The following is a 25,207-nucleotide window of genomic DNA, read 5'->3' as shown; positions in this document are numbered from 1 at the left end:
CCCTGCACTGGCAAGCAGCAAGCTCTTGTGGCTGGGAGCCGCCTCAACTGAGGGGCTCCCAACAGACCCCCAGGGCTGGGAGATGGCAGCTGTACCCTGCAGCTTTTGGGACCTAGCTGGATCCTGGCACCAGGCACCCAACATCTGCAGACTCAGCGCAGTGCCAGGATGCAAAGGCTGCAGCTGCCAGGTCTGAGTGTCCTCTCAAGGGCAGGACTCCCAGTCCCAGCTGGGCATGGTGCTCCACTGTGGCTGGGAGCCCCATCAGCTGACAAAGCTCCAATCTGCAGAGGAGACCCCACTACACCTGCAAACTGAAGCTCAGTAGCAACCACTTACAAAGTTAGTACACACTTTTGAGGTACAACTTTATAGCTAGCTGGACCTTGTTATGGCATGGTAAGTACACTGCACATGTAGCTGGTTTCAGTTAACTGTGCAATTAATGAGCTAATTGTGCAATACCTATAGATACTCATGCTGTATAGTTCACGTGAGCTATTATCAAGGCTAACCTTCATTACTCCTACCATCTCACAGAAAAATCTTTGACCTGGGTTCAGAAACACTTTAAAAATGGATTTGAGCTGGTGGTGTAAATTAAGCCCCTTTTCAACCTGAATTTGAAGCCCACCCCACTTGTGGACACAGGCCAAAGTTACTCATATGCTGACTGCCACCCAACGTATTCTCTCACTTCTCCCTGAAGCAAAGATGTTTTCTCTCAAAACTGAAAAAAGTATAGGGGATTGCAGCACAAAGAACTTTGGGAAATGCCCTCAGACATACACCATGAAAAAAGTAAATAGTCTGGGTGCAAGCAGTGCTAACCCTATCTAAATTAACTTTGATATCAAAATACTATATTTACTCAAATATTAGACAATCCTACAAAAATTAGATTCTACATACAGAAAATTTCTAAATTTGTTATAATTTTCCAAGGTATAGAATCTGATTATTGGAGGTTTGCCTTGAATTTTTTTCTCCTACCACTGCTACAGCAGGGCAAATAAGTCTAGGTTTCAGATAGTCACCTTACTCTCTGTCCCTATCTCATGCCCCCTTCAGATCTTCTCCACCCCCATTACCATCAGACCCTGCTCTTCCTGAGCACATGGACGTGAGGAGCAAAATTTGCATACAGGCAAATTACTACAGGTACACATAGGCTTAGTTTGGGCAGAATTGATACGGTTTACCTTTTTTGAAACTGCTGCAAGTTTTAGCACAGGTACTCCATAAACATACTTTTAAGCAGCATTTTGGTACCTACTTACATAGAGTACACTTGATCTTAAAAAGCCAAACTACACATAATACTAGTCCAAAGCCAAAAGGCTCATGATTTACTACAAAGTTCATTGGACTGGGCCCTATCAGAGTCAACGGCATTTCAAGCCATAGTAACCCAACAGCTCAGCACACACAGTATGCGTGTGTAATCCAGATACCCCCTCATCTAAAAAAATAAATAAATGCATGTGTTCATTAGCCCGCCACTCAGGGATGGAACTGGGTGTCATGAGTCCTGGGACCCTTCAAAAAATTGATATGCAGATGAAATACAGGACACCCTGGTCTGGCTCCATCTCATGGAGGGCAGGGCCACACTAATCAGATGCAACAGGCTAAGAGAGGGACAACAGAGGGATTCTGGGTGACCTGTCTGGAGCCCCATTTGGTGATGTTTGTCAGATATTTATGAAAACACAGGACTCACTGGAAATGAGAAAGAAAGGCACAGCTCAGCTGTGAATAAGTAAAAATGTATTCAATGCAGTGGCTCACCCTGACCTGAAAGAGCCAGCACTGAGGGAGACTGCACGCAACAGGTACTACCACATCTCTTATTCAGATGGGCTGTACTAACCTATCCTCATAGTAAATTCCCATCAGCATGTTTACCCCATGTGGGCTGTGCAGTTTAGTCATGCTCAGGGTCGGCTGCATTTCTGAGCGCATGTTTTTGGCAGCAGCTTAAACGACAGACAGCATATTGAATGAGGCTTCATTGTATGCAACCATAAGATGAGGGGCTTCCCTCCCCTTGCAGATTGAGGGAAAAAAAACTGTCTTGTATTCAAGTAAATATGGTAGATACAGTTCAAAATGTTTGCTTCAACACCTCATCTAACTCCTTTCCATCTGGGTGGTTTCATACAGCAGTTTTATGCTCTGTACTCACATGGTTCAGGGGGCACCCTCAGAAAAGCAGCGAGCTCTCCTCTACATAAGCTCCATGTTACAAAGGAAGTAGTGCAAAACAGTAACACTGGGGGAGGTGGGCCAATGTTACTGTTTCATCTCCCTTTTCTCCTCCCCACATATAGCTACACTTAAGGCATAACTGTGTAGTTTTAGATTTTCTACAGTCAGGCTGAATTCAGCTACACTATTTTTAGTCATTATGTACACCTTAAGTTACCATTTTCACTTCTTTCTTCCACACTATTGTACAAACAGTCTACCATTGCTATACCTCCAAACCTCCATCTTTAAGTCTTCAAACTGGTGCAAACTTATTAGCAATCAGATAAGCTTGTACATGAAAGCACAGACTAATTTTAAAAGCATATTAGCACATGGTTGTCTTACTATCTTCCTGCCTCCAGAAAACAGAGTAAGCAACAGGCCAACTGACAATGATTAGCTAGCTGCACATATTCACGCTTCAGTGCTTAGCGCACAGCTCAGCACTCCTATTAAAATCAAGTTAAAGCATGTTAAAATCACTTCTACACTGGATCTTTGACTATAACTTGATCAACTCAAGCTCCTCAGTCATGAAGGAGTGCAACAAGTCAATTGTCAATACAGGTTTTCCTTCATTTAAGCTGTACATGCGTTCCCAGACAATGGCGCATACATCGAATTTGCATAAAGTGAACCCACTTTACAATGTGACAAATAGGGATAGGTTCCCATGGTGGGGAGGGAGAGAGGGAGGGAGTGAGGCTGGGACTAGGGAAGGGGCAGGAGGAGGGATGCCGCTTGCGGGGCTGCACAAGGCAGCAAAGCAGAAAGAACAGAGCAGCACTCACCCCAGCCCCGGCTACAGCGGCCCCGGGAGTGGCCGGCGCCAGCTTCCTACAGCTGCAGGGCTGCACCGTGCTCCACCTCCTCCTGGGCTGCTCCAGTGGCTGCAGGCAGTTGGCCCCGGCTGCTCCCGGGGCCACTGCAGCCGGGGCTGGAGTGAGCGGGGTCACAGCCCTTTCCCCTCCCCCCTACAGGCTTACCTGCTTGGGTAGAGAGGTATCTATGCTGATCACATACGAGTGAATTTACCTCGCATATAACAAATTATGGGTCTAAATATGCTCAACACATAAGAGCAAACTTGCATATAAAGAACCCACGTAAATCAAGGGACACCTGTACCTCAAGAGGCTGACAGGAAGAAAGGTCAGTTTTGCCTTTCCCCAGGCACAAACAGGCTGCCTGCCAAGCCCAACTTTTAAAACTATATTTTAAAGGTTTACAGCAAATTCTACTTTTTTGATGAAATCTTGCCAGACACTCGCCTACTGAGTTCTAAATAGGAAGAACTCCCAAAGAGTATGTGGTGCCAAGGGCTGCCCAATAGAATAGTGGACAAGAAAAATGCCTCCACCATCTTATTTCTCACCAGGGCTCATCCACTGCCACTGAAAACTTCATATGAAAGGAGAGGGAAGCTAGCAAGGAGCAATGATATTTTTAGGGGAAGAATCTATTTTTCTTGAGTATACCACTTCTGCAAGTTATTTGCTCGAAACTCTGAAAAAAAGAAACAGGAGATCAAAGCCAAAATGGTAACATTCATATGTACAGAAGGAATGACACCTCATAAAGCTTAAAAATAAGTTGGTAAAATGTTTCCAAATTTCCAAATTTTTTGCTAACTCAAGTAAGTGATCTCTTGAATGGAATAAAAATTAAGCTGCAGCAAATTAACTCCCTCTGATTCAGGGAGATTTGGAATATGTGAACTCTTAAGAAGCTCTTCAAAAGCATTTCAATTAGATAAAGCAAGAACCAAATGGCTATTCTGAATCTCCAAGATGGACTACTTCAAATAATATTCTTATATGCAGCATCTCTGGATACAGACTGCCAGTTTCAGACCAACCAATCATGAGTTTTCTGAAAATCTTGTCTTACAGATCCACACATCTAAACTGGCCAATGTTTAAATTAATATAATTAACAAACTATATCACAGGCCAGCAACATTTTGGACTAGGGAACATTTTAACGGAAGTCAACTCTGAAAGAAAGCTGCTTCCAGCGCAGCTCATGCTGCCACTGCAGGCATCACTTCCCTCTGCAGTGCTGCTACCATTTCTCCCCACCATACAGCCAAAACAGGGGCAAGGCCCCCTAGGCCTGCAGACCTGAACTGTCCAGGGGACCATAGGTTACCAGCCCACAAACTAGATAAATATTTGGCTAGCCCTACACCAATATATTATTACTATTCTTTTTCCTGGGTTCCTCCCCTAAAAACAGAACTCATCACATATCACTCCAGCCTTCTGCTAGACACAGCTCCCTAACCCATTGGGTTCATAAACGTTTTAAAACTGGCTGCTTTTTGCATCTTCAATTAATGCTAATCAGAAAACAAATAAATAGATTAATATGCCTAACACAGCTATAGCCATCTGCCAAGATACCTGGGCCTATTCTAGTGAGTTATGTCACCCAGTATCCCACATTCCAATAGGCAGGCGCTAACAGCTATCAAGGGTAACCCAATTAACAGAAGCAATAGCAACCAACCATGCTATTTTCCTAGAGCAGTGGCGCACTGGAGCCATCTTACTAAAACCTGAGACACTGCTACGCTATTTACCAATACCTTGGAACACCAAGATCCCCCTCCACCCCCTGCCTCCCATATGCTACTCTTGAAACCAGTACATCATACATTATAGCAGAAAGGACCAACCTCTTTTGGCAGGTGTGCCACAAATTAAGCCCCACAAACTCGCCTACAAGTGCCACATTGATCCCCTTCCCCTGCCTGATCTGTTTCTCTTTGTTCCCTGCCCTGTGCTTCCTATCTGATCTGGTGCCCTGCTTTCTGCTCCCTGCCTTATCTGCCCCTCTGCTGCTCACCCTTCCTTAATATGCAGTGTGCTACACACACAGCCTACCTGTGCCTAACCTGCATAGGTTGTTTTTTTTTAACCACCTTACAACTGCATGATCTAAACACCTTTTAAGCAGGGCATTTAGCAGCATGACTAACAGTCATAGAATCATAGAAGTAGGGTCGGAAGGGACTTCGTAGATTTTCAAGTCCGACCCCCTGCCTGGGCAGGAGGAAAACTGGGCTCAAGTGACCCCAGCCAGGTAGGCATCGAGCCGCTTCTTAAAGACCCCCAGGGTAGGAGCCAGCACCACTTCCCTTGGAAGTTGGTTCCAGATCCTAGCCGCCCTAACCGTGAAGTAGTTCTTACGGATGTCTAATCTAAACCTACTCTCCAACAACTTGCGGCCATTATTCCTTGTTATCCTGGGAGGTGCTAGGGGAAACAAGGTCTCCCCCAAATCCTTCTGGTCCCCCCTAGTGAGTTTATAGATGGTCACAAGGTCCCCCCTCAGCCTTCTCTTGTGAAGGCTAAACAAGTTCAGGTCCCGTAGCCTCTCATTGTAGGGTCTGCCCTGCTGCCTGGTGGCCCTCCTCTGGATCCTCTCAATGTTGTCCACATCCCTCTTGAAGTGGGGTGCCCAGAACTGGACACAGTACTCCAGCTGTGGCCTGACCAGTGTCGCGTAGAGGGGGAGGATCACCTCCTTGGCCCTACTTGAGACGTACCTGTGGATGCACGATAGGGTCCGGTTAGTCCTGCTGACCGTGACCTCGCATTGTCAGCCCATGTTCATCTTGGAGTCAATGATGACTCCAAGATCCCTTTCTGCCTCCGTGCTCTCAAGAAGGGAGTTTCCCATCTTATAAGTGTGCTGCCGGTTACTACTGCCCAAGTGCAACACCCTGCACCTGTCTGTATTGAAATGCATCCTGTTTTTGTTAGCCCACCCTTGCAACCTATCCAGGTCTTTCTGCAGTCTTTCCCTCCCGACTAGCGTGCCCACCTCACCCCAAATTTTGGTATCATCAGCAAATTTGAACAGGTTGCTTTTCACCCCATCGTCCAAATCGCTGATAAAGAAATTGAACAGTGAGGGTCCAAGGACCGAGCCCTGGGGACTCCACTGCCCACTTCCCCCCAAGTCGAATATGACCCGTCCACCACCACCCTCTGAGTACGACCCTTCAGCCAATTAGCAATCCATCTGACTGTGTAGGCATCGATGCCACAGTTGCCTAGTTTTTTTAATGAGGATGGGGTGGGAATCTCTCACTCATCTTTATTCCAGGGGAAGAAGCACAACCAAAGATTTTGGTTTATTTATTTGTATTAACCTACATAATGCTATGTTTATATTGGCAAAAACTAAGTCAGAATGTACCTTCCACTTGCAATGCCCCTTAGTTCCTGTGACAGTAAGCCTGTGTTTCCCCAGATACATTTTTCCCCTTGTAGTATGAATTTTCTTTGGGCTGAGTGGTTGAGTTGTTAACCTTCAATCAAATAAAGCTGATTTCTGGGATGAAGCACCATTCTGTACAAGCTGCTTCACTGGCCCACAAACTTCACAGTTGAAGGTTAGTATTATATGAAGGATTTCAACTTTTGAAACAGCATTGGCAAAAAAAGCACACCTACTCCCGTCTCTGCCCCAGGACTTGCAAAACATTACAGTATTCTTTTGCACTTTCTTGTTCAGTCAGCTTTAACCTATAACAGCAAAGTTTAAGCATTTACTTACCAAGAACTGCTGTCCTGGACAAGTTAAAAAATGCAAGTCTGAAAAACTAGACTTCCATGCAGTGTAAAGCACCCTATTAAAATTTCAATTATGAAAATTATGTGAAATCTGTGTACTAGCTTTTGCTTCAAGCTAGGTTTCTTCTGCACATACTTTCCTTCACATTCTTAAAGGAAGTTACTTCATTTTTACTCCCCTTAGCCCAGAGTTTAATGCACAGAAAAGCTTCAGTTTAAATGTTAAACAAACAAATCAAGAACCAGACAGAACTAGGCTTCTCAAAGATATCAGACAGCCATAGTGCAGTAGCAATTTCCTTTTTCTTTCTAAATACATTCCATAATTGATATTTATGATTCTGAACATAAACAAAAATATATAGAAAATGCACTATTAGAGAACCTTGATTACTTGATCCTTAATATTAATTATGATGATCTGCACAGGGGGAAAAAACACCCAGGTCTTTAAGGTAGAAACCAACATTCTGTTTAATGAAGTCTTTATGGTTGGTTAACATCAAAAATGTCATGCCACATGTCTGTTTTCTCTGATATCAGTGGGGATGTCTTGGACCTTAACTGAAGAAATGAATTCTGAATTATTAACAGACTTTTTTTTTTTTTTTTAACCAAAGCTTTTTCCAAAGTTTAGTTTATTCCATTGTAACAAAGTACAGGGTGTTTATAAAGTCCTTGAGCAACTTACACTTTAATAATTTTGGATATACATATGATAGAAGCAAACTGTAAATGGCAATTGAAAGCATAATTTGTTAAGTTTTGTAGCATAGTGTAAGCATAATTTTATTTCAGACTCCATAACTGAAAATGAAAAGAACTTCCAAAATGAGTTGGAAAAATTGGATTGAACGACGTATCAAGATGGCAGTTATGTTGCAGTCTAGAAATCTGAGCTATATTGTGTTAAAACCTAATCGTGAATTCTGCTTTCAATCACCATTTAGTTTACTTCTATCATGTGTACAACCAAGTTACTGAAGTTTAAAAGCTGCGCATGGACTTTATAAACACCTTGTATAAGGACAACCTGGGATTTGCTTTCACGTTAATTCTTTTGAAGTATCTTCAGGACTCAAGATAAGTATTAGCTCTCCAGACAAGTAAGGCAAGTTGACTTGCAAGCCATGAAAGGTGCAGGTGGACTACTGTTCTTACCACAGACTTATTTTCAGCTTGGGAAAAAAGAAAAAGTTTACTCAGAGTTCTTGCACTCAAGTAGCTGGAAAACAGCTTGAGCTGCTAAAGGAATGCTGCCAAGAAACAAAAGACTGGCATGTCAAGTTACCGTCACAATAGCTGATGTGACCTGAATTATTTTAGATTGCTTGTGTACAACTCGGGATGAATGGTAGCAAGATGCGGAGGGAGTTCTCAGACTTAAACAAAGGCTAGTTTTAAAGCCCCAAAATATAAGCATCTCTAAACTGAAGATACTGACCTACAGTACTTCAATTTGCCCCTCTTCCAATCCCATCTTAAATAATGAAGACAAGTATTGCTCCTCAACATAGAGAGCAATGCCCTCCCCACTCCTTTTCCCCGCCACTCTGTCTTGCCTGGAAGGGAAAGGAACTTGATCTGGAGTTCACCCGAAAACTGACTGAGGCTGCATGTGCATGTGACATGGTCGTCATGGGCGATTTTAATTATCCAGACATCTCCTGGGAGGAACACTCAGCCAAGTTGGATTGGTTGCGATCCCTTCCTGACCTGTGTTGAAGAGCTCTTCCTGACTCAGGAGGTGCATAGGCCAACCAGAGGTGATGCTCTGCTAGATTTGGTACTGGCTACAGGAGATGACCTGGTGACCAACTTAAATAGAGAGGGAAGTCTGGGCAACAGCAACCATGAAACCATCATGTTCATTGTCTGATGCAAGGCGGACAAATCAGATAGCAGGATTGGAGTCTTGGACTTCAAAAATGCAAATTTCAACAAGCTTAGGTCACTAGTAGGGCAAGTGCTAGGGGACCAGGGACCGAAGACGAAAGGTGTGCACGAAGAGTGGGTCATTCCTTAAGTACACAATCCTTGAAGCACAAAGGAAGTCCATTTCCACGTGGAGAAAAGGTAACAGAAGGGCTGGGGAACCCTCTTGGCTAAGCAGGGAAATCACGGTCCTCTTAAGAAAGAAGAAAGAGGCTTATAATCAATGGAAGCTTGGGGCGGGCCCCAAGGACTATTCCAAAACGGCCTGCATTTGCAAGGAACAAATAAGATAGGCTAAAGCGGTGACCAAACTTAGATTAGCAACAGGAATCAAGAATAACAAAAAGTCCTTCTTTAGGTACATAAGGAATAGGAGGAAAACAAATGGGAGTGTGGGGCCATTGCTCAACAACTCAAGAGAGCTGGTACCCAGAAGAAAGCTGAACTCCTGAATGACTACTTTGCCTCAGTCTTTCACTGGACCGAAGGGAAAAGCACGCCGGGTAAAGTAAAGGATGAGCATGGTAGGAATACCACCTTCTCCTTATTGCCATAGAATTGGTGTATGACCAATTTAAAAAATTAGACATATACAAAATCGGCAGGACTGGATGATCTTAATCCGAGAGTGCTGAAGGAGCTGGCAGAAGTCATTGCAGAACCCCTGGCAGAACTCTTCCACAACTCGTGGCACTCTGGAGAAGTCCCTGAGGACTGAAAGAGGGCCAATGTTGAGCACATCCACAGAAGGGCAGGATGAAGGACCCAGGTAATTATAGGCCAATCAGCCCAATTTCCATCCTAGGGAAAATCCTAGAAAAATTCATCAAGGAGTCTATCTGCAATAAGCTTGCAGAAGGTAAGATTCTGAATGACAGCCAGCATGATTTCATCACAGGCAAGTCTTGCCTTACCAAACATCTTCTATGGTGGGGTTACTCACAACCTGGACACAAAGTAGCAGGTTGACCTTGTATACTTTGACTTCCAAAAGGTATTTGATCTAGTATCCCACAATGTCCTCACGAGAAAACTGGAAGACTGTGGGCTTAAATCCAAAACAGGCAGGTGGGTGAGAAATTGGCTGCAGGATAGAACCCAGAGTCATAGTGAATGGATCTGTATCAGCCAGGTGAGAAGTGAGCAGCGGTGTCCCACAGGGTCAGTGCTCAGTCCAGTACTTTTCAACATCTTTATTAATGATTTGGATGTGGCAGTGAAGAGCTCACTGGCCAAGTTTGCAGATGACACCAAGTTACAGGGGGGCGTGGTCACGCTTGAAGATAGGCTACAGATATAGGCGGATCTAGACAGGCTAGCAAGTTGGGCAAATCAGAATCTGCTGAAGTTCAGCATCGAGAAATATAATGTGCTCCACCTCAGGACGAGCAACCCCCAACACACCTACAGGCTTGGCAGCACCAAACTGATTAGCACAACAAATGAAAAGAACCTGGGGTAATAATAGGCCACAGTATGAATATGAGCCAGCAGTGCAATGCTGTAGCCAGTAGGGCAAATAATACTCTGGCATGCATCAATCAGTGCATCTCCAGCAAAACCAAGGAGGTGATTATTCCGCTCTACTCAACACTGGTATGACCATAGCTGGAGTACTGCGTCCAGTTCTGGGCACCACACTTTAGCAAGGACATGGACAAGCGCAAGAGTCCAAAGAAGAGCCCCCCATATGATCAGAATCTTCCTAATGTCTAATCTAAATCTGCTCTCCGTCAGTTTATGGCTGTTGTTCCTAATAACCCCAAGGGGTACCGCATCCAGTTCTGGGTGCCACACTTCAAGAGGGATGTGGATAACCTTGAGAGGGTCCAGAGGAGGGCTACTCATATGGTTAAGGGCCTGCAGGTAAGATCCTACAAAAAGAGATTGAGGGACCTGAATCTCTTCAGCCTCAGCAAAAGGAGGCTGAGAGGGGATCTTGGGGCAGTCTACAAATTCATGGGAGGGGAGGGGGATAGCAAGGAATAGGGGACCCTCTGTTTACCAGGGCATTAGGAAAAATTTCTGTATGGTAAGGGTTGCCAAAATCTGGAATGGGCTTCCAAGGGAGGTGCTGCCACCCTACCTTGGAGATCTTTAAGAGGAGACTAGACAAGCACCTGAGCTGGGGTCATCTGACCCCAGCGCTCTTTCCTCTCCAGGGCAGGGGGTCGGACTCGATGATCTACTAAGGTCCCTTCTGACTCTAAAAAAAAAATCTATGAACAGTGAGACTTGTGTCTGAAAGTGTCAAAACATAACCAGTAATTACAGCCAGGTGCAAAGTTTCCTTCAGTTATGTTGAAAATGAGATAGAAGACTTCAGGAAAAAAGTTCAAGCATTTTGAACTGATATTAACACCAACAACTAAAAATGAGTGAAAACCATTCAGCTAGAGCAGCAGACAAAAAACACTGTACTCTTCTACCAAAGATTTAATCCAGCTTGACCCTGGATGAAGGAGTGATCAAAGTACGAGAGGTTTGCTGCATCTGAATTGTACTCAGCTTCTTCACGCAACAATCTGAACGTACCAGCTGCTACCTACTTGAAACATTCCCCTTTGCAAAGGCCTCCAAGGCTTCCTTTGTTCACACCCTTATATTCAAGACATCCTAAAATCCTAACTTTATGCTTTGACATTTACTTTACATTACTATACAAGAAATTCTGAGGATAACCACTTGGCCAAACATCTTTATGATTTCTTTCAGCTCACTGTCCTACTCTCTCCTTATCCCTCTATCCCCACACTACACATGTCCATCTCTAGTATCTTAAGACTAAAACAGATACAACCCCCCCCCCCCCCAAAAAATAAAAACCCACAAACAAACCAAAGTGTCCAACTTAAAACAAAAAAGTTATCTGGAATTATATGGATACTTGATATTAACTAGTTCAATAATTTGATTGTAGTGAATTAACATCCTACAGACTGAAAGTAATAGACTTCTGCAGTGTAGCAAGTAACTAGAATTCTTGTGAGCTTTTGAGTTCTGCAAAACAGCATTACCTTAAGTTTGCAGATTCTAAACTACCCTGTAGAACTTTAAACTATCCAGGAGCTGCTACGCCCCACAAAAAATGAATTCTCCAACAAATTAGGAGCCTCAGCTACCTCTACTTGATGGATGTCTGGTAGAGTAGGATCCATCTTGTCCTTACTGCTATCCAACCTCAGGACACTGTGACAAAACTGTAACTTGAAAAACAAAAAATTCAGTTATGTGAGCTGAGTTCTAGCCCACAGTCCTTGTAGGGAACACTTGGGGGGGGGGGGAGGGGGGGGCTAAGTGTGAGCTTGTTTCTGTTGTAAACAGTTTCATAAGCAGAATCTTTCTGCATGCACCTTTCACCCCAGAGGCAGATAGTAGGTCTGATAGCAGACCACAAAGACTGCTTTCTGCAGCTGACTAACTGAGAAGAAACAGTGAGGCAAGAGCTGAGAGACCTGGAGAAAAAGAGTAATCCCAGGGAGGACAGAGCTGGAGAGAAAAAGAGCATCCCACAGAAGACAGGAGTTGAGTGGAGCCCAAGGAAGGCGAACGGGAACTGCAGTGGCACCATGAAGACTCGCTGTTGTGAACAGAGCTGTCTGCTGTATTGTCTGGAACACAGGCACTTTGACCTCTCCCTCTGAAGAAGAAAACACATCTCCTTCCTGGGACCTAAGCAAAGAAGGAGCTCTCTGAGGTACAGGGTGCTATAGATTAGTGTTTCTCAACCCACCGGATGTGACCAAAAGGGGGTCGCAAGAATATATGAAAATATAAGCATCACAAAAATTTAAAAAATGGATTATCTTTTAAAGGATAACATGTGGGAAACTGTGGGTTCCCCCCTACGTGAGGAGGGCGATCAGAAAGGGGGTGCATGTGCATGCATGCACAGGCACATAGCAGCCAGGCAGCATGGAGGGCAGCTCCCCGCAGATAAGTCTACGGGGCAGGAGGCACGTAGACAATGCACCGGCCGGGGGGGGGGGGGGGGGGAGGACACAGATGTGTCGGGGGGCACATGTCCCCCCAGATTTGTGCACCACAGCAGGCACAGGGATGCAGCCTGGCCAGAATGGCATGGACAGGAGAAACCTCCTCAGCCAAGCAGGCAGGACCCAGTGCAGGACAGAGCAGGACAATGAGACTCATTGATGCAGGCAGCACTGGAACCCCTGTACCAGCCATGCCACCAGCAACACAATAAGTAACAGATGGGGGGGGGGGAAGGATGGGAAGGGCAGTGGGTCAGAAGTGAGGGGCACCAGGAGGGCCAGGGGGCTGTTTTCCACTTAAAGTTATGTACTGGGTTAAGACTGGCCATTGATGTTTATAAATGGGTCCTAGCACAAAAAGTTGAGAACCACTGCTACAGATCACTGGGGAAGCCAGGGACAAAGAAGAGGTGTGGAGTGGAACCCTGGCTCTCCCCGCCTCCCGCCACCAGATTCCACTCTGTTGGGCTGGCAGAGCCGACGCGAGAGCAGCGCTGGCTCTGCCCACCTCCTGATGCAGGGTTAAGCTCCGACTGGCTCCACCAACCCCATGGAGCCCAGCCTGGTGGCAGGAGGCAGGCAGAGCTGGCACCACGCTCCACCTCCCGCCACTGGGCTGAGTTCCACGGGGCTGAGAGCACTGAGCCGGATGGAGGGAGGCAGCGTGCAGCCCTGGGGCTGCGCGCCGCCTCCCTCCACCGGGCAGCAAGCGGCTGGGTGCTGAGCTTGGTGGAGGGAAGTGAAGTGCAGTGCCAGGGCTGAGACCTAGCGGCTTGCTGCCCAGTGGAGGGAGGTGGTGCACAGCCCCAGCACTGCATTCCACTGCCCTCCACTGGGCTCAGTGCCCACCGGCTCCCAGCCCTGTGGAACTGAGCCCAGTGGGGGAAAGTGGAGCATAGCGCTGGGGTACGATCCACCTCCCTCCACCGGGCTCAGTTCTCAGCGCCAGACCCAGGTGGCAGTGGCAGCCTCCTGCCCGTACCCCCAGGAGAGCTCTGCCGAACTCCTCTGGGAGTGCAGGCCCCCGATCTGCCTGCTATCACAGAAGGCTGCTCCTCCTCCAGTTTCGTGCTTTCCCATCATAGCCTACGTGTGAAACTCGAAACAGCAAAACTGTTTAGGTGGAACAAAATAGAGCAGTTCTTTCGAAACAAAACCAAACTTGAAATGAGAGACTGTTCCATCGAAACGTCAAAAGAGAAGTCAAAGTGAAATGGTGCTGTTTCGTACAACCCTAATACACGTAGGTTAAAATAACTAAGCTCAGAGAGCATTACGACAATTTTTAAAGCCTAAGTTGCATCATTTTAACTACATGAATTAACAGTTCAAATTTAAGAACATCCATTGTCATGCTATTACGATTGTTGCAGCTGGCAACTGAAAGGGTTTCCTTACCGAACTGGTTTTCCTCTTTTCTACGTAGGCTAGCCTGTTATACTGACGTCTGACTGTTGACACCCATTTTTTTCTCCCAGAAACCTTGAATAAAATTATCTGAAAAACTAAGCTTTTTGAACAACTTAAAGCTTAAGGGATAGTATAAAAAGTCCAAGTTGGATTTCTAAAATATAGCAGTCCTTTATGAGGCTCTAAAAAACAGAACTAGCACAGTAGCATGGATTTTGAAAAAAGGGGGAAAAAGAGATATAGACATAGTACTAGTAAAAAAGCAAAAAACTCCAGGTAATGAAAGAAATTTCCAGCAGTTAAATGGGCTTTAGACAGGGGACTAACAATAGTTGGCTTAAAAAAAAAAAAAAGTCTAGAGAACAACCAGAGTAAGCTATAACTTGAACCGCTGAACAAAGCCACTATAATTCCTATATTTACATGGGTACATCTTTTTTTTTTTTTTTTTTTAAACAACAAAGTATACACATTCCTTTGTCACATGAGAAACATCATGCAGAGCAAATACTTCTCCAAAATTATGCCAGGACTAGCTGAAACGCACAAAACATTTCTGATTAAATAAATATTTTTGCAATAAAAATTAAAATATAGGATTTTTAGTTATCCTTTGACCAAATACTTTAACAGAATCAAAACTTCTCACCCTCGAAAAGACTACATAGAAGCTGTCCGTGTGTAAACACAGGCTTAGGAATATAAAGATATTTTGTCAAAAGTCTGACCTTGTGACTTGTTCAAAGTCATAGAATAAGAGGGCCCCTTGTACACATGAGGAAATTGCCCCTTTTAATGGTTTAATTGCCTTTAATAAAGACAAGGATTGGGCCCCTCACCGCTTTGGCAGAGTCTGCCCACTCCACAGCAAGGGGGGGCCCGGTGCTTCATTCTAACTCTGGCTTTCCTGCATATCTGTTTGAAATGCTTCCAAATCTATAAACAACAACATGCTTATTCTGTCTGTTCCGAGCAATGTCTGTCCAAAGCACTCTGATTGGTTCTTTCAGTAAGCATTGTAATTGGCTGCTAAGACAACCAGAGTGTTCCAGACAGACAGAATAAGCCAATTATTATTATAATAGATAGAAGCAAGTAAAAATAAACTTGCAGACATACCTAATGCCAAGTTCTGATATTCTATCTTACTCCTAAATTTCAAGATGCTATTTCCAGCATATTTTTGGAGAACTCCCTTGAAAAATACCCTACAAAAAGGAATGACAACCACCGCACTGGAGAGGAACTAAACATTAAATCATATCATGCTTGCAGTAATGGCCCAAACCTGGGTTGCTATTTGAGGAAGGAAAGTGATGTAAACAGAGCAACTGACAATGACAAAACAAAGGGATGGACAGAAAGGCAATAGGGAAAAGAAAAAGCTCCAGTGTTTATTCAGCTACTAAATTTGGCCAATTAGTTTTTTAGTAAAATTATGCACAAGGAATAAACTCCCAGAGGACTCAAATTCTTTGGGCAAACAGAGTTGGTTGGCTCTGCAGATCTTCCTCCACAATAACCTGGCTCACTTTGAGTCTGATGGTGCATAGTACTTACCATTATTAAAAGAAGCTACAGCTAGGGCTTCCTGGATAATCTACCACATCCAATTCACCCCACTTTCCTTACTCCTCTGCTTTCTCCTCCTGTTTTTCCAGCTCACCCCTCCACTGTGGTTTTATACATTACTGTATATTCTCAAGACTTCTTTTGTTTTGCTTTTTCCATTTATCTCCAATCAGAAAGATGTAAACCTGGTTTTGTATAAAGTATATTCAAACCAATCAGCATCCTATTAAAATAATTCTCTACCCAAAATAGTTTTGAACTTCTAACCTACAACTAGAGATTCATGCTATTTTTATTAGAAATTAATACTGAAAAGATCATATTATTGTCTACTGCACAAACAAGAATGCAAGGTATGATTTCTAAAAACAAGCCAATCATTAAAAAAAAAAATAAGTGACCTAACAGGCAGTATGCAACTTCTGGGCTAAGTACAGACAGTTAAAAAGCCTAAACCTGTATTGATTCAGTCTTCACAGGTTAATCTAAGCTGCATAGATTGAACCAATAACCAAGTGAACAGACATTCACTTACGATTCCAGAAATGCAGCCACATGCCTGCAGTGGCCCAGGCCAGAAGCCAGGGGGTGCTACAGCATACTTCCCTGTTCAGCTGAAGCAAACAGCTTAGATCTAGGCTAGCCTGCCCACCCTGTAAGGGGAGGGGTTTGCAGGAGAGGTGCAAAGCATCCTAGGATGCTGGGGGACTGAGTTAACTGGAATCTGGAGGGAATCTGAGACAGAAGTTCAATAAATCGATTTAACCTAAAATAGTTTAAGTCTGATAGTACATCCATCCAGGTTTATCTTAAACCGGTTTCAGCCATTTTGAAAGCAAAATATGTATAGAGCCTCTGTTGTGTTATAGATTTGATCTGGTTTCTGATTACCTATATCAATTTATGTGTAATTTCTATCCCCAGCCCTGCTGACTGGCAGCTTGGGTTTTAAAACAGAGATTGCTAATGCAACAATTACAGAAGGGTAATAGATTTGTAACAGAACCCAAATTATAAGTTGGCTGGCTACAACATTTCACTAAATATGTCCTTAACAGGTCTTTTAGTGGGACCCTTAAGAACTGGTTCTGGTTTAATGCTAACTAAGATCCCCTTAGTAGAAGTCGCTACTTAAAAGGCAACAGATACAAACCTCTCTCTAAAAGCATATGCTTTCTATATAAGAATCACTTCTCTGACGGCCAAAGTACAGTCAGCACCAGTGTAACACAAAAAAAAGTTCAACAGTATATAACCTTACATAGAAAGACTACTGAATGAAACTAACTGGAATTTATCCACAGAATTTACATTCAACTTCATCACCACCTACACTTTTAAAAAAAAATGATAAATTCTTTTAATGACAGTGCTACTACTAGACCACAGTTGTTGTTGTGATAGTCCAGCAATTGTGCAAGAGGCAAGTATTGCTCAGAGTGAACCAAGAAGCAGATTCCAATATCTAGCTAAAAAAAGTTCATCTTACTTGCAATAAATTACCCTAAGAAATTTTTTAATGACAGTGGTCAGGATCTCATTTTAAGTCTCATCTAAAACCCAGTGTATTAAATTTGAACATATAAACCCTGATGTATTAAATTCAGTATTCTAATAAAAATGGTAATTTCACAATTTCTGAATACTGGTTCAAACCGTGTCCTGCAAAAGCTTAAGTTACTAAATGAAAGAAAAAATCTATATCAACACCCTCTGCACATGGACAGTTTATATACAATACCAATTTTGGGTTTGTATCCCAGAGAATGAGATGAATATTTGTTACGCTATGAGGTATTTCAAGAATCTAGATGACTGTTTTTCTGTGGGATTTCACCAGACCCCACTACAGGTTCCTGCACAACATATTATGTTTACCTTCCAAGCACCACTGATCAGCTGGGTTTTGTTTAACATGATGTTTGACATCTAAAGTAAGTGGATGTAAATTTCCCTACTTACAGTTAAGTATTTATTTTTTCAAGGTATTTTCTCAAACACACATTATTGTGTTTTGACAAAGGCCATTTCAGAACAGCTTTTACCCATGCTTATTCTCTTACACAATTCCCATGATACACCTCAGCTTACAGAACTCTCCATGGACATTACTTCAGCAGCATCAAGTCATGATACACTGATGTAAAGGATGAAAACATTTCCCACATTATTAGCACCCCAATAAGCCTTTAATATAAGAATACTTGAAAAATAACAGAAGGTCACTTAAACTAAAAGGCAAAACAAAACAAAACAACACTGACTACTTAAATCAAAATTGTATTTGATATACTACTTTGTTACACAACACATTTTGCAATCATTCAGGCAATTAAAAGAATGCTTTCTAATACCAATTCTTAGCTCAGCTGAGTATGACTGAAGAATCCTCTTGAAGTTAATACAGACTAACACTTTTGAAACTTCATTAGCCGGCCACATTTTAAACCTAATTTTTCAGCAATTTAGATCTTGACTAGGTTTTGAAGAGTGATGCTTCAAAACACAATCAAATATTAAACTAACTCTCACTTTAATATACTGCTGTACCTTTATTCAAGCACTAAGTATAATATGGAATTTTTTAGCTTTATACTGGCTGTCTACAATATTTCTAGTTAGCAATTGTTTAACCTACTTGAGTTTTTAACACTTTTAACAACTGTTCACCATATGTGTGACCACCAAAAACTGACTTGGCTCCCTCAGACTCATTTAATACCCCAAAACAAGGTATTAAATGAAGATTTGTGCTCCATTAAGTTACATTTCTTAAAAAATATATTAATTCAGTTGTCTGCTCGTGACTTAATTGGTTCAACTAAACTTGCATTGTTTGTTATAATTTAGTCATTAACCAATAAGATGACAAATAAAAAGTTAGAAATAAGTTCCCAACCAGCAGAAAACCAGGTAAAACAACACAGGGTTCTCTGCCCCCCGCCCTCCCTTCTACCATTTTCTTTTTTGGGGGCTGCAATTTTTTTAAGGTTTCTGAACTCCTTTCTATCTGATCATTAAGAAAACCATTTTACCTGCAATTCCACACTATTAAAAATTTTTATTATGTCCTTTTTCAGCTATACTGTGGACAAAAAATTCACTCTGATAAGCTAAGTCAAAATTAACCTGTATTTAAAAATTATGCAAGATCTTTTTACAGAAATGTATAGCAATAATAAATACCATACATTACATCAGCAAACCAGTATGCTATCCTGAGAGTTCTCTATAACATAGTGCAAACATTGACTAGCATGCAGTTAATTTTGATTTTGAATTATGTTGCTTTATTTTAGCACTTGCAGTTTCAGCAATTAATTACATCAAATTCCAACACAAAGGGAAAAACAAAGATAAATATGACCACAAAGTTTATTCATCCCACGAAAGCCCAGATGAGAACAGTGATTTTCTCTATCCCGTTTCTACCCTGATCTGGAACAGCAACAGAGTAACATGAACCTTTTTTCTTAAGCTTCATAGTCACAAAAACATGGCAGTTCTGAAATTCAAAGAACCTAGTCATTTTTCTAAGGGGTTCACTGATAAAGATGTTTTTGGCCAATACTGATGGCCAATTATTAATCAGCCGTATCAGGCGATAACGATACAATTGCCGATATGCAGCCCGGCAGCTTGGAGAGCAGTATTCAACCGTTAAGTCTGTGTGGGGGAAGGGGCATGGGGGGCAGATTGAGCCTCACCTTGGTGAGGGAGGGAGTTGGGCAGCGGGAGGTGATGCCCAGCTGGTGGCTGTGTGGGGCAGGGCACAAAGCCATGGGCAGCTTATCCAGGTGGTACAGGGGAGGGGAGTGGGGGCAGCTTCCCACCACTGCATGCAACCCCGGGATAGACATGGGAGGGGGGGGGGTGGAGCATGTGCCCCCCCTGGATTTGTGCGTGGGGTGAGGACAAGCTGCCTGTTGTGGGCTTGGGGCCAAGAGCTGTGCCAGCCTCTTCCCAGTGGTGGGGGCTGGGCCAGGGCTATGGCTCAGGTGGGCACAGGCAGGGCAGGCAGCAGCGGTGCTGGGAGAGGTGGTTACAGGGTGGTCTACAGCCATCTCAAAATTCTCCATAGCCACCCTGTAAGCCTCCCCTTCCAGCACCACCACTGCCTGCCCCAAGCTCAGTCTTGGCCCAGCCCCCACAAAGGTCACATTTTAAGATGTAGCCAAGCTAGAGAAAAACAAAGAAAAGACGCATAGAAAACATGACACATGAAAGCTTTTTTTTTTTTTTTTTGGGGGGGGGGGGGGGAAGTGCAGGGAGAGAGAGACTGAGACAGACACAAAAGATCAGGTTCATCAGTCCAGAAACATGTAGTTTCCCCAATATATTAAAAGGATTATGAACTAACTAACACAGAGGTTCCCAAACTTTTTCTTACTCCCTTCTAGAAATACCAACTACCTGCATATCCCTACCAGCATACATTTGATATTTTAACCCCTTAAATGCCAATTATTATAATGAAAATTAAATCCACCATTATGCAATTTTTCCAGCATACCCCCTGGCATGTCTTGTATACCCCCAGGAGTAGGTAAACCACAGTTATCTAAGAGTTAGATAAAAATACATACTCTTTGCTGCCTGTGACTTAAGTGGAATATTAGGAAACAATTTCTAACTATAAGGGCCTTGAAACATTTAATGAAACTAATCTAGGAAGGGCATGGATGATCTGGATGGTTGAGGTGTATTTGATCCTGCTTTGGTGTGGGTTGGTGGGAAAGGAGTTAAGAAATTGTAGAAATTAACTTATCCAAGGATAATTACTAATTGGAAGTATGAATGCATTGAGAGAAAAGCAAGCCTCAGAACCTTCAAGTCTATTTACAATACTTGTAGCTATTAATTAAATGGTCGTTAGTCACTGTACGTTAGTTAGTCACATGTTAGTTAGCATGATGACAGTCTGCTTTATTTAATTTTAACAAAAACTGTTAAAACTGCTTTTTTGATTAGCTCCTGTGTTCTCTATATGTTACTTGGAATGATTTGGTCAAACTTAGTGTCATCTCCTGTATGGATTGGTAAAATATTCTGAAGACGGTACGAAGATCAAAAAATTTACAGTATGCACAACTATGCTAACTTTTTAAACAGTGCTGGTTAAATATTTGATTTAACTTACCTGCAGTTATGAATTTAGTACTACTGCTTCTGCTTTCCCCATCCTCCATGTTTCTGTTTGTGCTCTTTTCTTTTAAGCCATAAACAATATTGTCAAAAGATATGCACTTGCTGGACACAATGTTGTCTTTGCTGATTGGCTGATTAATTTTGCTATTAGCTTCAAGTAGAGAAGTGAAGTCCTCAGACTGAGCAGCTTCAGTGGGTTCAGGCTGAGAGGAGCTTTTAGCCTGTGACACATTCTTTGAAGAAACAGGCAGAGAGTCTTCATCACTGTCAAATCCAAAAGGATCTTCTGATACCTCATCTTCAACTTTGAGCTTTTTAGGAATTTCTGAAATATCTGGTTTTATATTGGGCCTTTTCTGTCCTAATTTGGCCATAAAGGTGGTTTCTCCCCATTTTGTGCTAAGGGTGGTCCGTTTGCTAGAAAAGACTTCATCAAACTTTGAACTGCCATTTCCCCCTTTCCTGCTGTAGGTCTTTCCAAATCTGGATGTCATTTTGACACTTGTTTCATATTCCCTGTTGGAAGAAAAAGAACAATAAACTAATTTGTATACTATTACTTTTTAATAAATAGTTATTTTTCCTATTAGAGCTACATGCATCAGATAATTACAACTCAAGTTAGTACTATATATAGTACTGCAGTTTTTTGACTTGCACATTATCAGTCTGTTAGCAACTTCTGTAATACAGACCTTGCCTGTGAATGTAACATAAAATTCTGTTCCTGTTTTCTTAAAGAAAGATACTAGAGGCACAGAAAGTAATCAGTTGCGAACGTTATTTTTAGTGTTTGTTTTATTCTAGTCTCCTCTGTTTCCAAGTGGAGGGCATTACTTTCATAGAATCATAGAAGTAGGGTCAGAAGGGACTTTGTAGATCTTCAAGTCAGACCCCCTGCCTGGGCAGGAGGAAAACTAGGCTCAAGTGACCCCAGCCAGGTAGGCATCAAGCCGCTTCTTAAAGACCCCCAGGGTAGGAGCTAGCACCACTTCCTTTGGAAGTTGGTTCCAGATCCTAGCCACCCTAACTGTGAAGTAGTTCTTATGGATGTCTAATCTAAACCTACTCTCCAATAACTTGTGGCCGTTATTCCTTGTTATCCCAGGGGGCGCTAGGGGAAACAAGGTCTCCCCAAACCCTTCTGGTCCCCCCTAGTGAGTTATAGATGGTCACAAGGTCCCCCCTCAGCCTTCTCTTGTGAAGGCTGAACAGGTTCAGGTCCCGTAGCCTCTCATTGTAGGGTCTGCCCTGCTGTCCCCGGATCATGCGGGTGGCCCTCCTCTGGACCCTCTCAATGTTGTCCACATCCCTCTTGAAGTGGGGTGCCCAGAACTGGACACAGTACTCCAGCTGTGGCCTGATCAGTGTCACATAGAAGGGGAGGATCACCTCCTTGGCCCTACCTGAGATGCCCCTGTGAATGCACGATAGGGTCCGGTTAGTCCTGCTGACCGTGACCTCGCACTGTCGGCCCATGTTCATCTTGGAGTCAATGATGACTCCAAGATCCCTTTCTGCCTCTGTGCTCTCAAAAAGGGAGTTTCCCATCTTGTAAGTGTGCTGCCGGTTACTACTGTCCAAGTGCAGCACCCTGCACTTGTCCGTATTGAAACGCATCCTGTTTTTGTTAGTCCACCCTTGCAACCTATTCAGGACTTTCTGCAGTCTTTCCCTCCCGACTAGCGTGCCCACCTCACCCCAGATTTTGGTATCATCAGCAAATCTGAACAGGTTGCTTTTCACCCCGTTGTCCAAATCACTGATAAAGAAATTGAACAGTGTGGGCCCAAGGACCGAGCCCTGGGGACTCCGCTGCCCACTCCCCCCCAGGTTGAAAATGACCCATCTACCACCACCCTCTGAGTACGACCCTTCAGCCAATTAGCAATCCATCTGACTGTGTAGGCATCAATGCCACAGTTGCCTAGTTTTTTTAATGAGGATGGGGTGGGAGACAGTGTCAAAGGCCTTGCTGAAGTCCAGAAAGTATTAATAGATTAAATCAGCTATTGTTACAGTCACTTTCTGGTCAGGTCTATCTTTTGAGTCTGCACATACAATACTAAGAACAGCAAACACATACAGTAGGGAAGAAGTTGTTGTCTGCAAGGGGGGGGGGAGGGAGAGGGGAGAGCATGCGATAGGACTCCACACATACCACTTTGCATTGGGATTTTTTAAAGTTACGGGAATTTTTTTCATCGTTCCTAGGATTTGTAAGAACACATTTTAGAAAGCTAATTTTGGGTCTATAGCTGGCTTGATAAAGTGACCTTGTTTCTTATTTGCCAAGTATTTGAAAGGCTTTACCATACTTCACAACCTCCCACATACGTACAGATAACCATGGTATGACTGGCAGTAGCAGTCACAAACACTTCTGGCATCATATAAATGCAGAAGTCTTGCTTTCTTTTTCACTTTGGTCCACATTTCCAACTTGAAATTTCTGACTCGGTTTGCCCAAAAGACCAAACTGTTCTCCAACAAATTCATTTTGATGGTCAAAGCTACTAAGACTCACTCAATAATTAATCTCTCTTGACTTGGCCAAGTTGCATTCACTACACAAATGGATTTATCTTAATTGTCTTCTCTTCCAGATGTAAGAGAACAGATTCAGCCAGGGCTCAAGAGATTTACAAGCTGGTTGGTTTTCATTTTTGAAGATCCAGAAACCATTAACAGATTCAACTTTAAAACATTACAAATCCTGCCCCCATTCCTACTCCCTCTTTGCTTTTCACTCAGTCTGGGCAACTTTATTCAGTTTCATTTTCTTGTTTCCATTCCCTGCCCCCACTTACTTCTCTGACCCAACACAGCTAGTGCTGCAAACATGTGAATGCAAGCAAAACCTTTGCTATAGCTGGAAAAAACAGTCTCTAAAGCAGCTGCTTCTCCCTATGATCTGCAACACTGCGTTTGGGAGGTGGGGGAAGTACAGTCAGAGGCCGAAGTAGGCCCAGCTCACAGCTGCCAGGCAAAGAGGTGCCATTCATCCTCACTTCTTCCCTGAAACCTTCCCCCTTACACAGCATCAGAGGAGAGCAGGGCAGAGGCGGACAGACACTGAATGGGATGAGCTACTTTCTCCATGTGCAGATGGGGGAGGGGGGGAGGCTAGTTTAAATACAGGCCAATTCATGATGTCATTTCCCGTCGTCCCCACCCCCCCCAGCCGGCCCGGCGGACCCAGGTCCCGCCATCTACTTCTGACCCAATTCAGGCTCCCCACAAACAGAGAAGCGGCGGCAGCCTATAGAGGCGATGCTGCCCAGCCCGAATTAGAGGCCACCTGATACTCTGGACATGGCAGGCAGCCGGGCCTGGAAGCGCCTCCGCGGGGCGTCCAAGTCTCCCCCAATCCCCACACCCGCGGGGACTGCCGGGTCCGAGCTGGGCGAGGCCGCGGCCCTGCTGGAACTTTCCAGTTCCCTCCGCTCCGCCCGGGGGGAGAGGAGGGGGGAGGAGGAGACCCGAGCGGAGCTGGGACTGTAGTTTGGGGACGAGGCGCAGCCGGGCGGCAAGAGGCGCCGGGCCTTCCCCGCCTGGGCCTCGGTCCCGCGGCCCGGCCCGGCGTGGCGCTCACCTCCGTGTCACGCAGGATGGACGGCGGCCTGCGGCGGCCGGCAACAATGGGGCACGGCTCGGCGCGCGGTGCTCTCCGGCCTCAGCCCCGCGGACACGGCCGCCCGGGTCCGGCGCCGAGAGCCCGGCCGCGTAGGCAGGGGTGCTTGCCCCGGCGGTTCCTGCACGCCCCTGCGCCGCGGCGGCGGGATCCGGCCTGCGCGGGGCGGCGGCAGTGCGGGGCGCTGGCGCTAGGGCCCCCGGCGCCACCTCCTGCGGCGCCGCTTTCTCCGCGCCGGGATTATCGCCGCGCTTTGAACAGGGCCCTGGACCATCTCTCCGCCATTTGCCCCCCGCTCCTTCCGTCACTGCGCTTCCCACACTCGCCGCCGCCCGCAGCCAATCGCACCCCACCTTACTCAACCGACCCGCACGCCGCCGCGCATGCGCTTCCCCGCGTAGCTGTCACGTCAGCACGCGTGCGCGGCCGCGCGAGGAGCTGCCGGGACTTGTGGTTCCACAGGGCGGGGCCGCCCTCATTTGGAACTAGGAGGGCGGGGCCTGGGGAAAGCGCCTGCTTCCGGTGTCTGCCTCGCACGTGCTGCTGGTGGTACAGTCTGCGCCGTCCCCGCTTTTGCCTTTTTGGGGCTTGGCCCAAGCAGTCCCCAGGGGCATGGGCGCCCCGCGGAGCCGGGGATTTCCGTACACGCCTGCAACCGTGGAGGGGGACCCCGC

The 25,207-nt window shown here is 44.6% G+C and overlaps 1 protein-coding gene across 1 annotated transcript in view; it reads right to left on the bottom strand.

Moving 5' to 3' along the window:
- WAPL (WAPL cohesin release factor) overlaps positions 1-24,802 on the bottom strand; it is a 136,440-nt gene extending 111,638 nt beyond the window's left edge. The window contains exons 1-2 of the mRNA XM_059729830.1: positions 24,495-24,802; positions 20,892-21,415 (exon numbers count right to left, since the gene is read on the bottom strand). Of these exons, the coding sequence (XP_059585813.1) occupies positions 20,892-21,393 (502 nt within the window). The 5' untranslated portion in view covers positions 21,394-21,415; positions 24,495-24,802. The remainder of the gene's footprint in view (positions 1-20,891; positions 21,416-24,494) is intronic.
- Between the last annotated feature and the right edge of the window lie 405 nt (positions 24,803-25,207).

The sequence above is a fragment of the Alligator mississippiensis genome, chromosome 6, assembly GCF_030867095.1.
Source record: "Alligator mississippiensis isolate rAllMis1 chromosome 6, rAllMis1, whole genome shotgun sequence".
In the NCBI taxonomy this organism is placed as follows: Eukaryota; Metazoa; Chordata; order Crocodylia; family Alligatoridae; genus Alligator; species Alligator mississippiensis.
This window is presented reverse-complemented; position numbering and strand designations above follow the sequence as displayed.